This window comes from Rana temporaria, chromosome 10 (assembly GCF_905171775.1).
Source record: "Rana temporaria chromosome 10, aRanTem1.1, whole genome shotgun sequence".
Classification (NCBI taxonomy): Eukaryota; Metazoa; Chordata; class Amphibia; order Anura; family Ranidae; genus Rana; species Rana temporaria.
Window position 1 is genome coordinate 116,643,502 of NC_053498.1, and position 22,996 is coordinate 116,666,497.

At 44.8% G+C, this 22,996-nt stretch overlaps 2 protein-coding genes across 2 annotated transcripts in view; one reads left to right on the top strand and one right to left on the bottom strand.

The window, feature by feature from the left end:
- Positions 1–14,769, bottom strand: part of ZW10 (zw10 kinetochore protein) — a 55,372-nt gene extending 40,603 nt beyond the window's left edge. Inside the window, exons 1-3 of the mRNA XM_040326023.1 lie at positions 14,532–14,769; positions 7,670–7,804; positions 3,227–3,328 (exon numbers count right to left, since the gene is read on the bottom strand). Coding sequence (XP_040181957.1) covers positions 3,227–3,328; positions 7,670–7,804; positions 14,532–14,636 — 342 coding nt within the window. The 5' untranslated portion in view covers positions 14,637–14,769. The remainder of the gene's footprint in view (positions 1–3,226; positions 3,329–7,669; positions 7,805–14,531) is intronic.
- Positions 14,770–14,970: 201 nt separating this feature from the next.
- On the top strand, positions 14,971–22,996 carry LOC120915477 (serine/threonine-protein kinase PLK4-like). Its single transcript, XM_040326024.1, has 7 exons — positions 14,971–15,122; positions 18,084–18,245; positions 18,416–18,507; positions 21,580–21,781; positions 21,871–22,305; positions 22,427–22,555; positions 22,659–22,996. Exons 3-7 carry the CDS (start codon positions 18,434–18,436, stop codon positions 22,809–22,811), a joined length of 993 nt encoding a protein of 330 aa, XP_040181958.1. The 5' UTR covers positions 14,971–15,122; positions 18,084–18,245; positions 18,416–18,433; the 3' UTR covers positions 22,812–22,996.

Consider the following 22,996-nt stretch of genomic DNA (forward strand, 5'->3'; position numbering starts at 1 on the left):
GCTATGTTAAATTTAGAGGGGGATGAGAGAGTTACTTTGCTCTCATCTATGTTGATTTGGTTAAATTGGGTTTCTGCCAGGCTGGGCTGTGGGTTCATTCTGTGTTCCAAAGATACGTTTCCATCTCTGGATAGCAGGTGGCGCCAGAGGTCAGGCAGAGGCGCCTTTCCCCAGCAGCCAGGAGTGTTTCCCTCGCGGGGCATGCTGGGGAAGGGCATTTCTTCGGCAGACGCCATTTTGTGGGGCTCATTCTTCTTCGCCCTTTAGGGTGCGCGCACAATCACGGGCCCTGGCGAGTTGGCCTACCAAGGCCGGGGTGCACGTGCTGCGCGGAGTTCCCAGTTCTGGGCCCTCATGGCCTGGAGCAAGTGAAGCTGCAAAGGGGCCCCAGTGACTTACTGGGTCCCCACATTCTATGAAGAAGATCCCCAAGCGAGTTGTGCTGTTCGGTGGGGAGTCGGTCTGAGGTGAGCCCGGAGGCAGGTGATCACATAGGGCTTAGACGATCCATCGGGGATCTGGGTGATCGGACACTGAGAAGTTGTATGCTGCAACTTGTCAGTCGGTGACCCCAAACTTAAGAAGTCTACCGGAGGGAGATTCAGGCAAATTAAATTCGCTGAGAGGATTCGCTCTATTATCTACATTCCTGAGTAGAGGGCCTGTGGCAGAGATTCCACTCCAAATTTGAATCCCATTAGAGCCAAGTCAGTGGCAGAGACTTGTTCCTTCTCAGGAGTTCCAAGTGATACTCTGGCTGCCAGGTCGGTGCGAGAGGCCTGTCCAGGTACACTTTAGGACCTGGGCTTAAAAGCCAGCAACAGTAAAGTGAGAGATAGAAGATGGGGCCTTGCAAAAGCAAGTTTGGTCAATCTGCAAGAGCTCACGGCTCATCTACGAAGAGACATACAATGTCCGCATACCAAGTTTTTCTTGGTCAAGCTGGTGCAATTAGAATCACTAGAATGCCCTTCACCTTTATCCTGCACAAGGGACGCAGGAGAAGCTGCAGTGGAAGAAAAGTCAGAGATCAGGGAAAAACTAATCCCAAGGATTCACTAGGGAATCCACCCCAAATAACAGAGGATCCTGGGCTTGGGACACAAGCCTGCCCAATTTGTTGAAATAAGGCATGGGTCTTCAAACTACGGCCCTCCAGTTGTTCAAGAACTACAATTCCCATCATGCCCAGTCATGTCTGTGAATGTCAATGTGAATGTGTTACAATGCCTCATGGGATTTCTACAATAGCTGGAGGGCCCTGAAATAAGGAAAGGGCAGCACAGCAATTTCATGATGGTTAAAAAAAAAAAAGTGTATTCTGGTAACAGCCACGAAAGGGACATGAAGCCCGTCATCAATCTGCTCAAACTCATTTTGACCACAAGAGCATAAAGTGGAAGTAAAGGCTACAGATAAAAATGTTACCATGTTACACCCTAAATATGGTCTAAGAAAGGAACATTTAAGCATGGAGAAGCAAAAGGGAAGAGCTAGGAAGAATATGAATTACGTTTTTTTTTTGTGGTTCTTGTCTATGCGTTTGTGTGCATTTTTTCTATAGTAAACAATGGGCAGCACACCGACAATAAAAATGCAAAAAAGTCTTTATGCAGAAAGGTAATTCCTGGCTGAAGACACACAGAAAAATGGTCTGCAAAGTTCCAATCAAAGAACAGAAGGTTCAATGTAAATCAAGCAACAAACATCTGCGGACGTCACCTGAAGCTGGTGGCTTGATTTATAATAAACCTTCTGTTCTTGACAGCAACGTCCAGGACCATCTTTTTTCTTTATGTAGATACATTCCTATTCTGTAAGGTACTCACGTTAAATACAAGCCGGCACTGAGAATACTCTTCTGCTCCAAGGAGGAAATTAATAAACACAGTACAGCTTATTGAGAGGACATACAGCTATCCCCGAATTAAGGCTACAAAACTACGTCAATTAAAGTGATATTAAAAAGGCTTGTTTTTTTGTTTAAAACCAATAAACATGTTATACTTGCTGCTCAGTGAAGTGGTTTTGCACAGAGCAGCCCAGATTATTTTCTCGAGTCTTCCCCGACGCTCCTGGCCCCTCCCTTCTGCTGAGTGCCCCTACAGTAGCATGCTATGGGTCACCCAAGCCGAGCTGCTGCTCTTTGCGTACATTTACCCGCGGCTCGGCCCTGCCCCCTCTCTCTATCCTCATTGGCGGCGCCCGCTGTCTCAGTCCCAATGAGCAGGGAGAGTCCCAGACAGTAGTTGAGGATCCCGTGCAGTATCGCTGGATCGAGATGGGGCTCAGGTAAGTATTAGGGGTACTGCGGCACACAGAAGGTTTTTATTTTTAATGCATAGAATGCATGAAGATAAAAAAAAAACACTTCTGCCTTTAGAACCGCTTTATACCCGCACGCCGTCAAATGACGGCGGCGGAATCCCCTATTGTTCTGACAGGACATCATATGACGTCCTGTCATTCATAATTATGTCCCCTATTTTGTAGGCAATATAACTTTACGCAAACCAGTCACTATGCGGTTATTGCGATTTTATTTATTTTTTTACCAAAAATATGTAGAAGAATACGTATCGGCCTAAACGGAGATAAACATTTTTTTTTATTTTTTTACAATGGGATATTTATTGTAGCAAAAAGTAAAAAATATTGTGTTTTTTTTTTTCAAAATTGTCGCTCTTTTTTTGTTTATAGCCCAAAAAATAAAAACCGCACAGGCGATCAAATACCACCAAAAGAAAGCTCTATTTGTGGGGAAAAAAGGACGTCAATTTTGTTTGGGAGCCACGTCGCAAGAGCGTGCAATTGTCAGTTAAAGCGACGCAGTGCCGGAAGCTAAAATTTTGTCTGGGCAGGAAGGGGGTGTATGTACACAGTAGGCAAGTGGTTAAAATAGTGAATACACAGAAATGCAGATTTTCACACATATCTATTCTGCATGGTGTTTCGCCAAGTTTTCTCTTGTATTGCCTACTCACATGCACTTGCATTTCTATACCAAGCTGTGTTCAGCTGTCTCCTTCTTACTGGGAAGCAGACAGGGGTGAAGTTTAATAATGATAGGTGTGTTAAAATGAAACACCCAGTCTTTCAAGATGCTGTAATGATCAGAGAGTTTTACATGACAGAGACAATATATGCACACTGTTACAGGAACCCGATAAAAAGGAGAGAAAAATTCAAGCTTCCTATGAATTACATTGCTTCTGTGCAGTTATACCTCTTGAAGCTGTTGCAGAACTGCGAGGATAATTGTGTTTTTTTCCAGCTGTTGCTTTAACTCTGTGAACTCACTGATGGCCACTTTAAGGTCATTTTGCACCTAAATAAAAAAAAAAAAGAAGAAGGAGATACACATTAAATACAATTCAACAACACAGATGTCAATATGTATATTACTAACCACAATAGCGAACATATGCATAAAAGAAAACCAGAAAATACATTTTTGGTGAATATTGATTAATTCTTGGTTGTTAGCTGACGTCAGCATCAATAAAACATGACTAGGAACTTTTTCCAAGGAACAAGAATGACAAAGCATGGACTTTATAAAGTGTTTAAATGAAAGGCTTAGAATACAGGAGGAGCACAGAGAGCCTGACTCAGCTACAAACCTGCTCAGCAAGTCCCATATGCCAGATCATACTGACAGCTACTCTGCTAAACAGTCATTTAACCACTTCAGACCCGCGCTATTGACAAAAGACGTCAACAGCGCGGCTCTCAAGTACCGGGTGGACGTCTTTTTAAAAGCATTACCCGCACGCGCGACTGGGTGGCGCGCAGCGGGTAAACACTGTCCCGGCGCATCGCTGAAGAGCCGATGCGTGTACCTGGCGGCCGCGATGTCCGCTGGGTACACGCGATCGGCGGTGACAGCAGGGTCGTGGAGCTCTGTGTGTAAACACAGAGCTCCATGTGCTGTCAGAGGAGAGGAGACCGATCTGCGTCCCTTTACATAGGGACACAGCATCGGTTACCTCCCCCAGTCAGCCCCCTCCCCCCACACAGATAGAACACACCCAGGGAATACATTTAACCCCTTCCTCACCCCCTAGTGTTAACCCCTTCCCTGCCAGTCACATTTATACAGTAATTAGTGCATTTTTATAGCACTGATCGCTGTATAAATGTGAATGGTCCCAAATTTGTGTCAAAGGTGTCCGATATGTCCGCCACAATATCGCAGTCCCAATAAAAAAAATTGCAGATCGCCGCCATTACTAGTAAAAAAAAAAAAAAAATCATAAATTCTGTCCCCTATTTTGTAGGTGCTATAACTTTTGCGCAAACCAGTCGCTTATTGCGATTTTGTTTACAAAAATACGTAGAAAAATACGTATCGGCCTTAACTGAGAAAAAAAAATGGGATATTTATTATAGCAACAAGTAAAAAAATATATATATATTTTTTTAAATTGTCGCTCTTTTTTTGTTTATAGCGCAAAAAAATAAAAACCGCAGAGGTGATCAAATACCACCAAAAGAAAGCTCTATTTGTGGGGAAAAAAGGACGTCAATTTTGTTTGGGAGCCACGTCGCACGACCGCGCAAATGTCAGTTAAAGCAGCGCAGTGCCGGAAGCTGAAATTTCGCCTGGGCACGAAGGGGGTTTATGTGCCCAGTAAGCAAGTGGTTAAATGACCACACAACCCTGATGTCATTTCAAAAACATTTTGTGGAAAAGTATGTAGACAAATTAACAGAAAAAAAAAAAAATATATAGGACCCGAGTATGGCCACCAAGTTGTTATAAGCCGAGGAAGTCTGAACCACAAAAAAAAACAAAAAAAAAAAAAAAACGCAAATCAGATGACCATAAAGCTATAAAGCTTTGGCTCTTCTGTGTAATGTGGAGGGCCGACAACGGACCTAAATTCCATGGAGCAGCGATGTCGCCTGTCCACAGCTCTAGGCGTTGTTGGCGGGGGGAATTTACACACAACAGATGCACATTTACAGAGGAGACAGAGCTTTGAAATGTTATATTATCTTTCCTTCCATGTTAAATTGCTAATTTTATATTCCATTTCCTGCCGCCTGGAGGTAATGGGATATAAACCAGTACACTAACTAATGTGTTTGGGGCTGTATGGCCAAATAAATAAAACTAGCATTAGAAAACGAGTCGGTTTACTAAAATTGGAGAGTGCAAAATCTGGTGCAGCTCTGCATAGCAGCCAATCAGCTTCTAATTTCAGATTGTTCAATTAAGCTTTGACAAAAAAAAAAGCGCACACACACACACACACCTATGCAGAGCTGCACCAGACATTGCACTGTTCAGCTTTAGTAAATGCACCCCATAGTGTGATGGAGTAAGCTCTTACCATAAAGTACACCATATGTGCAAATCGTGGCACACATACCACCTTACAGCCCCCTTCCCCAGCAATGGCAGGCCACAAAGCTCCAGTCACTGCTTCATTCCCTGGTGCTGCCATGTTCTTCACTGCTGCTTTCAGGTCCAAACACCCTTCTCTTTCAGTGACCACTGATGATGTAACTCCTGCACTTGTACACCAACATTTCAGGGTTTTTGGGACCTGGCCTCAACACTAGGCTCCATTATTGGCAGTTTACAGATGCCGGAAATAAGCCTTAAGCCTCGTACACACCAGGAGAGCTTTTGGCTGGGAATCCCGGCCGCGTGTATGCTCTCTAGCAGTTTTCCCATCAGGAAAACAGCCGGGAATCCCGACGGGAAAATAGAGAACCTGCTCTCTATTTTTCCATCGGGATTCCAGTCAGTGTTTCCTACAGAGAAAATTGTCTGTATGCTTACCTGCAGGGTAGAAAAACCGAGCATGCTCGATAACACTTTGACGCATGCGCAGTAGCATACAATGTTAGTCTGGGGTGTAGCAAGATGGCGGCTCGTCGTAGTCGATGACGTCACCTCGTTCTTGCCATTCAAAAGAACGTCAGGTTTTTGTGCGGCCGTGTGTATACACAGCTTTTCAAGGCAAGCCTGGCAGGAATCCCGTCGTGAAAACTGAAGTTCAGGGTTTGAGACTGTACACTGCACATGTGCCACACCGCACACATCGAAACTTAAAAACTACCAGGAGACAGGGGAAGGTTTTTCTGGAAAAAATGTAGTTTCTTAAAAAACTCTAACGTCTAAAAGTTTTTTTTTAATTGTAACCAAATCCTCATCTCAGTGTCCCACTGCTCCCCCATCACTAAACTAAGAATGCGGCTGATAGTGAGAGATTTTGGTGTCGGACTCCTCCACCCTTCCTGTAACAAACAGCTGGGCTTTTCCTTCCCTATGCCATGAAGAGGCAAAGAAATAACTTGTCCTGACTCTCCTGTTCGCCCCCCCCCACATTAAGGGGGGGCGAGCATGACACTCCACACCAGGGAGAAGGCCTTGCATTACTGTGTGGAGTTACAGACAGAAGAACAGGAAGTGAGGATTTCTCAGAAGAAATAAGGACATTTAAAAGCAAAATGGAAGGATGAGGTAAGTGAAGGAGGACTGCACTAAGGTAAAGGAAGCTATTTAGGGAAAAACTATTTTACCTTTACAACCCTTTTAAGGCCAAGCAGGCAAACAGAAGTCGGGCTGGGTTACTCCATTCTCCTAAAACATATGCCATAGTAGGAGTATTATTCAGGATTTATATAGCGTCAGTTTGCACAGCGCTTTACAAAACGATGGGCAGACAGTACAATTACAATACAAAATGAATCAGAGGGCTTACAATCTGAGAGAAAACGTTTTATATTAAAAGGGTTTGTAAAGGATTTTTTTTTTTTTTTTATCTTCATAGCTTCCTTTACATTAATGCAGTTCTGTTTTCATGTCCCCATTGTTAGTTTTTGCTCTCAAGTTGCTGTAATTCTTCTCTGATCTCCACACTTCCTGATTGTCTGTTTCCTGATAACCACAGTACTGGGAGCTTTCTCTCTGTGTGGTCACTAATCAAGGAGGTGTGATTACTGTGTGTCTAAAACCCCACAGCACCAATCAGTTTCGTTTTCCAAACCATCACTGCCCTGTATTGGCTCTGTGGCTCTGTACATCACAGAAGCAGGAAACGACATGCAAAAACGAAACTAGAAACTGCAGGTACATTATATGATTGATTTTTATCTATTTTTAATCGTTTTTAAAAGGAATCAATTAACTATTATGTCTCTATACCCAGGGCCATCTTAATAGCATCACGGGCCCCTGGGCAAAGTAATGCTCTGGGGCCCCTACAATGATGACAGTGCAGGTAAACAGACATTAAGTAGGTAGGCAGACTGCCTCACCATTGCATTCTATCACTCTCAGTGCCATCATGGGGCCCCCAATTTCAGGGCAGTGCGGGTTCAAGGACCAGCTGCTTTGGGAAATGTGCAGGGCCCCCCGATGCAGCTAGGGACCCTGGGCAGTGCCCAGGTGTGCCCTCTCACTAAGACAGTCCTGTCTATACCCTCTAAACAGTCATTTCAGCAACAACAACAAAAAAAAATCCTTTACAACTCCTTTAAATATTTTTTCCTATTATTTTGAATATTTATAGTGCCTTTTCTTAACACAATTTTTTTTTTTTTTTTTACAGGAAATATATCTTCATCTGAACATTGATTTGGAAAAGCAAAAACACAAAGATATTTGGGTGCGTTTCTCTCTGCACCCCAGAGCCGTCATAGTTGTACTCACCTCATTCTCTATCCGCAGCTTCAGAAGGTCTACATCTTTGTTCAGGTTGTTTACTTGCGTCACCAGATCTTCAGCGCTTTGCATGCTGGGAAGGAACTCGTCATATTTCTTATTTATCATGTCACATACTTCACCCTGCAAAAATATCAATACAAACATGTTCACAGGCAAGCCAAACATTGAGAGAATAACCCCCCCCCCCCCCCCCCCAGTATTCACTACACATAGAGCCCCAATACATGAAGATACTACAGACAGCCATTTATAAATGGTCACGTCTCAACTTGTCTAGCCTGCCCTGCGCTGGGAAAACAGTGGAGAATTATATATTCCTATTCATCATCTACAACATTCAGGTTTTTAAAATGGGGTCATTTTACTTTATCCCTTATGAGTAAAGCAGGATTAAATATAAAACTGAAAAAAAAAGTTTGGCAGTGTCCAGAATAAAAAAAAAGAAAGAAAGAAAGAAAGAAAGAAAGAAAGAAAGAAAGAAAGAAAGAAAGAAAGAAAGAAAGAAAGAAAGAAAGAAAGAAAGAAAGAAAGAAAGAAAGAAAGAAAGAAAGAAAGAAAGAAAGAAAGAAAGAAAGAAAGAAAGAAAGAAAGAAAGAAAGAAAGAAAGAAAGAAGGAAGGAAAGAAGGAAAGAAAGAAGGAAAGAAAGAAGGAAAGAAAGAAGGAAAGAAAGAAGGAAGGAAAGAAAGAAGGAAAGAAGGAAAGAAGGAAAAAAAAAAAGAAAGAAAGAAAAAAAGAAAGAAAGAAGGAAAAAAAGAAAGAAAGAAAGAAAGAAAGAAGGAAAGAAGGAAAGAAAGAAGGAAAGAAAGAAAGAAAGAAGGAAAGAAGGAAAGAAGGAAAGAAGGAGGGGGGTTCGGGTTCCAGCAAAACTGACAAGGTTATAAAAATGATGAATTGCAGATAAATAATATATATTTTTTATATGAAAATTCTCAGCAGAAAGATGAAGTAATACATGCCATACCAAGGGCAGCGAGACCCAAAAATAGTTTTCTTGACAAGTGAAATGACAAATATAGTAACACACGAGTACAGAAAATATGCAGAAGCAACACAGCAAGCTGGTTCCTCAGGGTGGTGAGGCTAGGAAATGAACATATGGTTCAGCAGCCTACCGACTATTACATCATTTGTTGAGCAGCGTCACATGATACGTTTCTGATCTTTCATGTCACCTACAATGAACCTGCATAGAAAGCAGCCACTGCTCAACTCCAGCAAAGTACTACTACAGCCAAGCTACTACACCAGAACTCATAATACAGGGCAATATATAGTCTCTTCAAACATGGCTACATAACCAAAATGCTCATTGCTTTCCATAGCAACCCTGCTTTTCTCCCTCTGACAGTCAGGCCCCGTACACACGGCCGAGGAACTCGATGTGTCAAACACGTCGAGTTCCTCGGTGAGTTCAGGGATGAAGCCGCCGAGGAGCTCGGCGGGTCGCCTTCTCCCATAGAACAACGAGAAAATAGAGAACATGTTCTCTATTTTCTCGACGAGTTCCTCGGCGGCTTCATCGGGCCAAAAGTTTCTCGGCAGAATCCGGGTTTGACCGAGTTTCTCGGTGAATTCTGCCGAGAAACTCTGTCGTGTGTACGAGGCCTCACTTGTTCTAGATGTTAAACGCAAGGTTCTGAGAGGGTGCGAGTATAAAGGCACATTACATTAATTAGAGGGAAAGTAAAACTGGACGGCTGTTCTCTTAATAGCCAAAAACAAGACATCTCTTCAATAATGAAATAGACTTGTAATAATTGATGCTTGGCACAACTCCATAAGAAGCCAGAGGAACACTTCGTCCGTCTCTCTTCTCTCTGGGGGACCGCAACTGCTTCTGCAAAAATAGGGACGCGACTACGTTGCCCCCCCCCCTCCCCCCAGAAAGGAGAAACACCTCGGTGCTCTCAAATGGGGGGCCAGGTAGTTTCTTCTTCCTTCTGACAAAAGCATCTCAACCATCCGCTGCTCTGCAAGCGACTTCTCCACCAACATCACCATCTCTTGCTCTGCAAGCGACTTCTCCACTGCTCTGCAAGCGACTTCTCCACCAACGTCACCATCCACTGCTCTGCAAGCGACTTCTCCACCAACGTCACCATCTCTTGCTCTGCAAGCGACTTCTCCACCAACGTCACCATCTCTTGCTCTGCAAGCGACTTCTCCACCAACGTCACCATCTCTCACTCTGCAAGCGACTTCTCCACCAACGTCACCATCTCTCACTCTGCAAGCGACTTCTCCCTCAACGTCCCCATCCGCTGCTCTGCAAGTGACTTCTCCCCCAACGTCACCATCCGCTGCTCTGCAAGTGACTTCTCCTCCAACGTCCCCATCCGCTGCTCTGCAAGTGACTTCTCCCCCAACGTCCCCATCCGCTGCTCTGCAAGTAACTTCTCCCCCAACGTCACCATCCACTGCTCTGCAAGCGACTTCTCCACCAACGTCACCATCCACTGCTCTGCAAGCGACTTCTCCAACATCACCATCTCTTGCTCTGCAAGCGACTTCTCCACCAACGTCACCATCCACTGCTCTGCAAGCGACTTCTCCACCAACGTCACCATCTCTCGCTCTGCAAGCGACTTCTCCACCAACGTCACCATCTCTCACTCTGCAAGCGACTTCTCCCTCAACGTCCCCATCCGCTGCTCTGCAAGTGACTTCTCCTCCAACGTCCCCATCCGCTGCTCTGCAAGTAACTTCTCCCCCAACGTCCCCATCCGCTGCTCTGCAAGTGACTTCTCCCCCAACGTCCCCATCCGCTGCTCTGCAAGTAACTTCTCCCCAACGTCCCCATCCGCTGCTCTGCAAGTGACTTCTCCACCAACGTCACCATCTCTCGCTCTGCAAGCAACTTCTCCCCCAACGTCACCATCTCTTGCTCTGCAAGCGACTTCTCCAACGTCACCATCTCTCGCTCTGCAAGCAACTTCTCCAACGTCACCATCTCTCGCTCTGCAAGCAACTTCTCCAACGTCACCATCTCTCGCTCTGCAAGCAACTTCTCCACCAACGTCACCATCTCTTGCTTTGCAAGCGACTTCTCCACCAACGTCACCATCTCTTGCTCTGCAAGCGACTTCTCCACCAACGTCACCATCTCTTGCTCTGCAAGCGACTTCTCCACCAACGTCACCATCTCTCGCTCTGCAAGCGACTTCTCCACCAACGTCACCATCTCTCGCTCTGCAAGCGACTTCTCCAACGTCACAATCTCTCGCTCTGCAAGCGACTTCTCCAACGTCACCATCTCTCGCTCTGCAAGCGACTTCTCCCACAACGCCACCATCCGCTGATCTGCAAGTGACTTCTCCCCCAACATCACCATCCGCTGCTCTGCAAGTGACTTCTCCCCCAACGTCACCATCCACTGCTCTGCAAGTGACTTCTCCCCCCAACGCCACCATCCGCTGATCTGCAAGTGACTTCTCCCCCAACATCACCATCCGCTGCTCTGCAAGTGACTTCTCCCCCCAACGCCACCATCCGCTGATCTGCAAGTGACTTCTCCCCCAACATCACCATCCGCTGCTCTGCAAGTGACTTCTCCCCCAACGTCACCATCCGCTGATCTGCACGTGACTTCTTTGACTTGCACTCTCTCACGACTGAGCAATAATCTCACCCAAACAGACACAAACTATACCACAGTGGGGGAAAAAGAATAAGGTCTGAAAGTCCCCTTATATACTCACTGCCTTATATACAGTATAATGAGACCATACACGCCAGTGTCTTATGCACAGGTGATCACTGGTAAGATTCATGTGCATCAGTCACTGAATCACTTGTGTCCCCTCTAAGCACCCCCATAACAAAGTAATTGGAAGTGATTAGCAAACAGGTATCAGGGATTTAGAAAGTGATGCTTTTTGAGCATTTCATCTGCATTTGGGATGCTTTCTGATCACTGAAATGTAATGAAAATGTTAAAGTATATCCAACAATCATCTGTGAGCAGCTAGTATAAAGTGCAGAGCATACTGTTCTGCTTCAGACAGGTGAGCTTTACATACTAGACGTTTACTGGGAGGTTCCAATAAGCCTAAATCCGCTGTCCTTAGTCATACGGTAAAATGTCACGTTTGTCCAATGACTGAACACATTTATAGTAACATGGCATTAGCTGCACAAATGCCAGCTCTAGGATCTTGTGTCAGGACAATAGCTTACAAGTACATACCAACCCTGCACTGTCCGGATCTGCAATGAAGAGGGTTGTTCTGTGCAATTCCGGAGGCAGACAAAGATTTCTAGGTCGGGGAAATAGCAGGTAAAGACTATGGGAAAGTTCCACTTAGAAGTGAACTCAGATCAGGGAATGTGCAGAAGCAATGAGAACCAGCAAACCAAGAGGAAAGGTCATTCAGCAAATTCCTCCAGAAAAATGTTGTGTGGATCCAAATCAAATTATTATTTTTTTTACTAGTAATGGCGGCGATCTGCGACTTATCCTAGGACTGCGATATTGCGGTGGACAAATTGCGCAATAAGTGATATTTTTGTAATTTTTTTGGGGGACCAGTGACACTAATACAGTGATCGGTTCTAAAAATATGCACCGTCACTGTACAAATTATTATTATACTGGCTGGGAAGGGGTTAACAGGGGTGATCAGAGGGTTAACTGTGTGCCTAGCCAGTGTACTGTGGGGAGGTGTTTTACTAGTGAAAGGCATTGATCCGTGTCTCTGCTTTGCAGGAACACTACCCTCCCTACTGACAGAATCTGCTTTGTTTACATCAGGGGTGCCCCATCTTTTGAAGAGTGAGGGCCACTTAAGCAACTTGGTAACCATTCGAGGGCCACTATGAGCGCAGTGGGCGGAAGACAGGTCACGGCTACTCTATAGGCCCTCCTATCCGCCCAGATGAAAGGGGATGAATTCTCTTCTGTTTTTCGGATTGGAGGTAGGCGGGCATAAACAGCCATCTGTCGCTCTATAGAGGTGAATTGAGGGTCCCATTGGGTCGTGCCGATCTTGTGAAAAGGGCCTAAGACTGCTTTCACACTGATGTGCTGCGGTATACCCACATTGTGGGTGCAGCGTACTGCACCTGTGTCTATTCTGCGGGTTAGCTGAACTTTGCCATAGACTCCACCTTTGGCAAAAGCCAGCTCTGTAGAGGAAACATCAGCTTATGTGGCTCTGCTCCGCAGCCGCTGTCTTCCTCTACCACCAGCGTCATTCACAACACTGATGCTGTGGTATGGCGGGTCGGCAACCTGCGATCTGGGTTTTCCAACCCACCCTTCCAGAGCAGGAGGTCACGGGCCACATCTGAGAGCTCTGCGGGCCACATGTGGCCACCCCTGGTTTACATAAACAGATCGCTGGTCTGGCTCTTTGCCCAATGATCGGCGGGTGTTGGCGGACATTGAGCCCCTGCAGATCGGCTCCCGCTGTGAATATTCAGAGCGGGTCGCTGGCAGCGCACGTGTGCGCCTCCAGACCTGGAAGTGCAGGATCACAATTGGATACATGATCCTGCGCAGCAGAGCCGCCTTGCCGCTGTATTTGTACGTTTTATACAGTCGGCAAGGGGTTAAAGCGGAAGTGCACACAAAAAGTGAACTTCCGCTTTTCGGAATCCTCCCCCCCTCCGGTGTCACATTTGGCACCTTTCAGGGGGGGGGGGGTGCAGATACCCGTATAATTCAGGTATTTGCACCCACTTCCAGGCATAAACTCCTGCAGGAAGGGGCGTGACTCCTGCGGAGTCTATGCCCCGGAAGTCAGGCACCCCCCCCCCCCCTGAAAGGTGCCAAATGTGACACCGGAGGGGGTTGGATTCCGAAAAGCGGAGGCTCACTTTTTTGTGTGCACTTCCGCTTTAACCCCTTGCCGACTGTATAAAACGTACAAATACAGCGGCAAGGCGGCTCTGCTGCGCAGGATCATGTACCCAATTGTGATCCTGCACTTCCAGTTCTGGGGGCGTGCGCCGCCAGCGACCCGCTCTGAATATACACAGCGGGAGCCGATCTGCAGGTACCAGAGACTCAATGTCCGCCAACACCCGCCGATCATTAGCCAAAGAGCCAGAACAGCGATCTGTAAACAAAGCAGATTCTGTCAGGAGGGAGGTTAGTGATCCTGTGTTCCTGCAAAGCAGAGACACGGATCAATGCCTTTCACTAATAAAACCCCTCCCCCCAGTATACAGGCTAGGCACACAGTTAACCTTTTGATCGCCCATGTTAACCCCTTCCCTGCCAGTATAATAATTCGTACAGTGACAGTGCATATTTTTAGAACCGATCACTGTATTAGTGTCACTGGTCCCCAAAAAAATTACAAAAGTGTCACTTATTGCGCAATTTGTGCGTCGCAATATCATATCGCAGTCCTAAGTCGCTGATCGCCGCCATTACTAGTAAAAATAAATTAAAAATCCATAACTCTATCCCTTAGTTTGTAGACTCTGGCTCTGACATTTGCACCAACCCATCAATATACGCTTATTGCGATTTTGTTTTACCCAACATTTGTAGCGGAATACATATCGGCCTAAGTTGATGAAGAAGTTAGATTTTGTTACATTTTAAATGGATGTTTTGTAGCAGGAAGTAAAAAAAGTTTTCTTTCAAAATAGTCTTTTTGTGTTTATAGCAAAAAAAAAGAAAAAAAGACAAATGTTATTTGTGTTGAGTCGCACGACCGCGTAATTGTTCGTTAAGGTAACGCAGAGCAAAAAGATGGCCTGGTCAGGAAGGGGGGGGTAAACCTCCCTGAGGTGAAGGGGTTCAGTGTTAGTAATCAGAGGGCTGTGAGCGGACAGTACAGAGTACACCGACCCTTCCTATCCCCGCACACTATAGTGACAGGTCCTCTTTATTACCTTCACCTCCTCCACCCTCCGGGACAGCCGGTTGATCTTGGTGCCCAGGTCCTCCTTCTCCAGGCGCCCAGAACTGGCCAGCACCTCGGTCACAAACGACGCCATCCTGCCCGCCAACCAGCACAACCCCCCAATCGGTGCCCAGCGCTGACGGGGCCGCTTTCAAACTGGAAGAGTGAGCCCAGAGCGCGGGGCATGCCGGGATTGTAGTCCTGCCTTCTGCGGGCCCCGAACACCTCCCGCTTCAAAGCTGAGCGAGGGAACTACCAGTCCCGGCATGCACCGCGCACACTCACTGACAGGTCAGGATTCCTAAAGAATGCTGGGAGAGGGGAGCTTCTGCGTGGCTGTGATAGGGTGGAGGGAAAGGAGAAGAGTCGATGTGATAGGTGCAGGGTGGTGGGGGGCGGAGTTTGATGGACAGCCAGTGATATGTACATCCGCTCTTGTGTGCTCGCTAATGTTTACATTACCCATAGAGGGGAGGAGAGGGAATGAGAGGGGTCATTACTGACCTCCTGTGGCGGGAGACGAGTATTGCTCTCTGTTCCCTTATTGGGGAGATTCCACATCCAGGAAAAGAAGAATAAGGTAAAACTGAAGGCAAAAGCTGTTTTTTAATACAAACAATATCGGAAGATCTGTCGTGATCGGCTCTCCAAAGCTGAGTACTAATGATCGGATTATTGTGCGATCGCTTCCAAAGCGGTACTTTTCGTACGATTTTGTGATCGTGTGTATGGCCATTAGTGGAATGTTTGTACCCTGCCAGCATGTTGCAGTTAGGGTGACCACATTTCCAACCTGCCATTCAGGGACCCCCCACACTAAGGATGAGCTCCGGCGTGTTCGCATAGAACACATGCGGAGCCCGCCAGGAAGTCGGCACCCGCGCTGCGCTAATCACAGCCAGGCAGACATTTATTATTATTATTATACAGGATTTATATAGCGCCAACAGTTTGCGCAGCGCTTTCCCGATGCTCGGCTGCAGAGATCGGGAAATGTCTGCCTGGGTGTGATTAGCGCAGCGCGGGTGCCGACTTCCTGGCGGGCTCCGCACGTGTTCTATGTAGAGTTGCCACCTCATCATGGGTGTAGGAACCCTTACAAATCTGGGGGGGACAGCAATTTGGCTGCGTTTGATGGGCACAGTGGCTGCGTTTTATGGGCACAGTGGCGACAATTGATGGCACAGTGGCTGTGTTTGATGGCACAGTGGCTGTGTTTGATGGCACAGTGGCTGCATGTGATGGCACAGTGGCTGCGTGTAATGGGCACAGTGGCTGCGTGTGATGGGCACAGTGGCTGCGTGTGATGGGCACAGTGGCTGCGTGTGATGGGCACAGTGGCGACAATTGATGGCACAGTGGCTGCGTGTGTTGGCACAGTGGCTGCATGTGATGGCACAGTGGCTGCGTTTGGTGGCATAGTGGCTGCATGTGATGGGCACAGTGGCTGCGTGTAATGGGAACAGTGGCTGCGTGTGATGGGCACAGTGGCTGCGTGTAATGGGAACAGTGGCTGCGTGTGATGGCCAGAGTGGCTGTGTGTGATGGGCACAGTCCCTGCGTGTGATGGGCACAGTGGCGACAATTGATGGCACAGTGGCTGCGTGTGTTGGCATAGTGGCTGCATGTGATGGCACAGTGGCTGCGTTTGGTGGCATAGTGAGGCTGCAATTGATGTTTTTTTTTTCTCGCTAATCAGAGAAGGCAACTAGGCAAGCATGGCTCAAAAACATTTTTTTGTGCTGGTCACCTCAGTCAGCCACAATTTCCCCCCACCCCCCCCAATACAGCCATAATTATTTTCTCTCACATGTTCTGTTCTGCTTACTTTTTAGTACAGACTCAGTAGTCTTCTTCTTTGCAGTAGCACACTGCTGGTTCCTAGGCACTGTGACTGTAGGCAGGCAGGCTCCTTCTGGCTCCTCGTGTCTAGTCCTTGCAGTTACAAGCTCAGCAGCGCCGACACAGCTCCCTGCGCCCCCGGCCGTGACGTCACACGGCTCACGCTGATGGAATGGACCAACTTACTTACTCCATAGGGGGAGTAAACAAACAGAAAAGCCAGGAGGGGACGGTCCCAGTTGCAGGAGGCACACAATTTGTACAGTGCACTGCCACCACTGCCGCTGCCGCCGCCCGCGCTGACTAGTCTATGACACACAGACACAAGTGTACCTTGGCTGCCTGTGTGTCAGAACTGCGCCCCCTCCTATACAAAATGGTAGCGCCCAGGTCACTCTCCTTCTCCGCCCCTGCCTTCAATGTACCGGCCCTGGCTCCAAGTCCTCCTAACCCGGGGGGGATTTTACCATACCTGTCCCCCCCGCATTATTTCCTGGGGGGGATGCGTCCCCCCCGTCCCCTCCGGTTCCTACGCCCATGCACCTCATCCCTTTAAAAAGGAACACATATGAATTACACAGGTTCTGAGGTTAATTTAATGCAGGTAAGGCACCAAATGAGTCCTAATTACCACCTTAATTAGCCACAGAACCTGTGTAATTAATATGTGTTCCTTTTTAAAGGGATGAGTTGGCAACCCTAATTACAAGGGATGTTTACATTCTTTATAATAGGAATAAAAGTGATCAAATATTTTTTTTTCAGTGTAAAAAGTAATAAAATAAATAAAAATAAATAAGAAAACAAAAACATTTTTTTTTTAAAGCGCCCCGTCCCGACGAGCTCGCGCGCAGAAGCGAACGCATACGCGAGTAGCGCCTGCATATGAAAACGGTGTTCAAATCACACAAGTGAGGTATCGCCGCGATCGTTAGAGCGAGAGCAATAATTCTAGCCCTAGGCCTACTCTGTAGCTCAAAAAATGCAACCTATAGAATGTTTTAAACGTCGCCTATCGAGATTTTTAAGGGTAAAAGTTTGACGCCATGCCATGAGCGGGCGCAATTTTTAAGCGTGACATGTTGGGTATCATTTTACTCGGCGTAACATTAACTTTCACAATATATAAAAAAATTGGGCCAAATTTATTGTTGTCTTATTTTTTAATTAAAAAAAGTGATTTTTTTCCAAAAAAAGTGCGCTTGTAAGACCGCTGCGCAAATACGGTGTAACAAAAAGTATTGCAATGACCACTATTTTATTCTCTAGGGTGTTAGAAAAAAATATATATAATGTGTGGGGGTTTTAAGTAATTTTCTAGCAGAAAAAAACTGTTTTAGTCTTGCAAACACCAAATCTGAAAAAACACCTAAGGTCTGGAAGTGGTTAAACATATTTAGTTTTGATGCATCTGCAGTGTATTTAGCTGATTTTATCTAAAACATTTAATTAGGCGTCTAACTTTATATAACAGAATGGTTCTCTGATCTCACCTTTCTTGGTGCATTCTCTGTTGACTTATATCTCCAGCCAGGAGTGAGAGAATGTCCCAGAATTGCAGCTGTTTTACCATTCTAGACCCTGTGATGATCAAATTGCCATTATAGTAATTCTACCATTATTGTGGATCCATAAATAAAGTTTTAAATGGCAATGAATATCTCTAATTGTCTCTTATTTCTCTCCCTATTTCCTCCAGGTGTTTTTGGCATCACACATCTCTACTGATGAACCGTTGGCTGTCAAAATCCAGACCAAGAACAGCGAAGACTACAAGGAAGCCCTCAACGAGAGCCACATACTAAGGGAAATTTGTACCAGCCCATTCTGCATTCGTGCATACAGTACCTTACAGACAAAGGTAGGTCTCTACCTTCTCTTAATTTTGTGGAAGAGGTTGATGTTAAATAGTTATCCTCTCAGAATTCCTCTGTAACCGACGCCTACCTTTCTCACAAGCTAACAAAAGCTGCATAGTGATTTAAATAGCGAATAATTTCTATAACCTGGATCTTTCTTTCCTCTGCACAGGATCTCTTATTCTTCGTCATGGAATGCCTGAATGGTGGAGACCTGAGGAACTTCTTAAACAAAAGGGCACCATTAACTATTGATATGACAAGGTAAGACAGTGGGGTACTATAATAATAGGATTAGGAGTATAACATAATACTGCATATAGAGCACATCAATGTTTAGCCTTGTTCTAGATATGAGAGAGATACGACAATAGGGTACCATGATAATAGGGATTGAGGTAGAATATAGTACTGTATATAAATCAAATAACATATGGGATTTTCCAAGATATAAGTTAGGTAAGACAATAGGGTACCGTAATAATAAGGATTGAGGTAGAACATGGTACTGTACATAGATTACATCAAAGTGTAGGCTTGTCATAGATACAAGATTGTGTCAGAAAAGTATGACTTTCAGTACATCTGTCCTACCTTAGCTCTACACATACATGTACAATCACACACTAAGAAGACGTCCCAGGCATCAAACATATCATAGCAAACTTCTAGTGAGAATTATTCCAGAGAATAAAGTTAGTTAGTCACGCACGGAGAATGTTGTGGAGGTGGGGGACATCCGCCCTCACCACACAACGCGTCCGCCACGTCACTTCCGCCCTTATGCTGGATGCATTGTGATTCGCTATTACTCGAGTGAACCGAGCACCCTATTGGTAGATTGGCCGGCGGAAATCGCGGCGTTTTGATTGGCCAATACGGCGCAAAAAGAATTGAAAGTTTTGAGTGCACGGGAATACAAACCCTATATAAGGGGGGACAGTCAGCTGTGGGACCATTCCCATGAATAAGTCACCATTGACAAAACATGTCGGGTAGTGGCTACACAGCTGATTTTTGAATTTGTGGAAACTGTGGAACCGACGTGACAGGAGTTTGAGGAACGGTCCGCGTCGAAACCAGTGACCAGTAGCAAGAGTGTGCGTTTTTTTCTCCATAACTTGGGATCGTTTGCAGTGCAGTGCGGTGGAGGCGGTGAGAATCATTGTTTACAGTGTGTGCAGGCCCGCCGAGGCTATAGTTCACCAGCTGAAAGATACAACGAGAGGATCTTGAGCTTGCTGTGATTATTGCTGTGTATTTGGCTACTTTTGTGAGTGTTTTCATTGAGGATTTGTATGTGGTGTGTCATTAAACTACCTTTGCAATATTACATTATTGTGCAAATCTCTTTGATTTTCATATGGAGCCTATCTAATCACTGCGGTGGAATACGGAGGTTTTTGTTTTAATTGGAAAATTCTACACTGGATTTGGAAAACCTTTTTATGCTTTTTTGCCGAAACACGAGAGTGCTAGGCAAATCATTCTGGTGAGTGGCCATTTTGATGGGTGGAGGATTCACGGAGCACGTTTGGTGTGGTGGAAGATCTTTTGAAGATTGGAAGATTATTTAACACTCATGAACTTTTTTAGTTTTAATTTAATATAATTTTTCATTTTTTTCTCACCTTCAGTTATTCACGGGTTTATATGTAGTATTTATTATTTCTTTTGCAGATTTATATATTCTGTGTCACTATAGTTGTGTTTGTTTATCTCACACTTGAGCACTGTTTGAGTATTTATACATATGGTGTAATAAGATATCACATTAGTATTTCTACTTATTATTTTTCAAGATTTATTTTATGTAAAACAGCAGCTAGGTATCCTCAGATAGTTCACTAACCTTAGCGCAGCGGTGGTAATCAGGAGGGCGCATATACTTGAATTACCATCTATTTTTGAAGACAATAGGGTACCGTAATAATAAGGATTGAGGTAGAACATGGTACTGTACATAGATTACATCAAAGTGTAGGCTTGTCATAGATACAAGATTGTGTCAGAAAAGTATGACTTTCAGTACATCTGTCCTACCAAAGCTCTACCCATACATGTACAATCACACACTAAGAAGACGTCCCAGGCATCAGACATATCATAGCAAACTTCTAGTGAGAATTATTCCAGAGAATAAAGTTAGTTTGTAAATGTGAAAAAAAATTTGGATGGATCAGGGAAGCTTTTTGAATGCTTTCTGTTTAGGCCTTACACACACTTAAGCCCCGTACACACGATCCGAAAATCGTACGAAAAATGCCGCTTTCGAAACGATCGTACGATAATCGGATCGTTAGTACAGAGCTTTGGAGAGCCGATCAGTACAGTTCATCCGATATTATTCTATCGGACATGCACGGAATTTTTTTTCGTACGATGCCAGATCGTACGGTTTTCGTTTAATCAGTACAGCTGTCGTTCGAAAATGCAATACAAATGCATTACAACACATGACATCACTTCCGATTTTTTTATTCTGCCTTACGGGAATTTTCGTGACTTTAGTAAACTCATCAGATTCTACGTGAGATTAGCATACAAAAAAAACGGACGATCATTCGTCCGATAATCGGATCGTGTGTACCTAAAAGAGAGACTGTAAAATTTCATTCAATCATATCTGAACACTTTTACCATCATAAAAAAAACTATTTGTGAGAATTTACAAAGCATATTTGTTAAATATTCATTAGTGATGTCAAATATCCCTATAAAACACCCTTTCAACATAATTTAAAGTGGAGTTCCACCCATTTTTTTATGTTTGTCTGTGCTGCATGCTCTAATCTCATAGTGTTCAGAATGGACAATTTTTATTTAATTTGTTGCTTGTAAATACCTTTATTTTGTAGTCCTTCATTACTTCCTCCTCCTTATTTGCCTAGGCTATTTGCAAGGGTTTCTGGGATAGGCATCATGTTTCCCAGTAGTCCTTGCAAACCTGACTGAAAACTATTACATTGCTTGTGCACTGAGCATGTGCGAGATATGCAAAGCTGAAATCCAGGAAGTCATACAGTCTGGCTTCATGATGCCCACACTTAAGATGGCCACGGTCTATTTCTAGATTATAAACTATTTAAATGCTGTAACAACCTAACAAAACGGACCTTAGTTTACAAACTAACTTTACTAGAATACATTAAGCTTGTGTATTACAGGGGTATTTATATTTAAAAAGTGAAATTGTGGGTGGAACTCCCCTTTAATTATTGCAAGTATACATGACTATACCTGATAATTGGAGCATTAGAATCAATGATTTGTTATTTTCTGGCTTAGATTACCATAAAAATGCTTTATATCAACTTTTTCTATCTCTCCCATCAGATTCTTCACTGCCGAGATCATTTGTGGTTTACAGTCCCTTCATAACCGAGGAATTGTACATCGGGATATCAAACCAGAAAATATTTTTCTCAATAGCAGTGGGCATGTCAGAATCGCTGACTTTGGCTTATCGGAAACAGATGTGCATTCCTCTCATGCCCTGACGTCTATTGTTGGCACTCCAAACTACATGGCACTAGAAGTGAGTATTTGATCAATTTGGTTTTCCATTCTTCTTGTCAGTAAAGTAACCAGTAATGACTATTCTACTCTTTTTTTATATTTCTACAGCTCTATTTGGAAATACCATATGGATTTGCTGCTGACTATTTCTCCCTGGGAGTTATAGTCTATGAGATAGCTACTGGAGAATATCCATTCTCCTCCTCGGACACCGTCCCAGGCACCGTCTCAGCCACCGTCTCAGCCACCGTCTCAGCCACCGTCTCAGCCACCGTCTCAGCCACCGTCTCAGGCACCGTCTCAGGCACCGTCTCAGGCACCGTCCCAGACACTGTCTCAGGCACCGTCCCAGACACTATCTCAGGCACCATCTCATGCACCGCCTCAAGCACCGCCTCAAGCACCGCCTCAGGCACCGACTCAAACATCGACTTAGGCACCAGCTTATTCTTGGATGAGGTGCTCGTAGACTCAATCTGTAACCAGTATCCAAGATTCCCCAAAGATTTCAGCATGGATCTCATGGACCTCATAGCAGTCAAAGTAAGTAAACACCATCTGAAGCCAGACAGAAAATGGCTATTTTATTAATATTTATTAAAGAAGAATTGCATAGTTATTGCCTTTGTACCAATGTTAACCTTTGTTTTTTATATTATTACAGCTTCTATGCAAATCATCGAGCCTAAGAGTGATGCATGTTAAATATCTGCAAAGCCACCCATTTTTTAAAGGCGTAGACTGGATGAAACTGAAGGCTGGGGAAATAAGCCCACCATTTGACATGGAGACAGTACGTATTTGAACCTTCTATATTCTGTGTTGGCATAAACATTTTAAATAGATAGGCTATCATTGTACATAGTCTTCAAAAATAATGTTTCTTCTCTTCACAGTTACCACCGATGGACCTGACGACAGAGATGATGATGGAGGAAATCATAGATCCTGACAATGAACTGAAGCCTGAATTATCAGAGGAGAACCGGGAGCTTTATTGTGGGTTCTCTTTCACCAGCAAGGTATGGAGAGAAATACAAAGGCCATAGGTGCCATCAGCTCCCCCTACAAAAGTTGCAGGACCATAGATTTTTTTTGGATATGCAGTAATGTCTGGCAGCTTACCTTACTCTCCATGTGTTTACCTTAGAGGCCAGACACTCTCACCTGGCTGCTTTTATCATCTCTCCTTCCTGTATGGCTCCACCCCAGGCCATATCAGGAACTCTATATT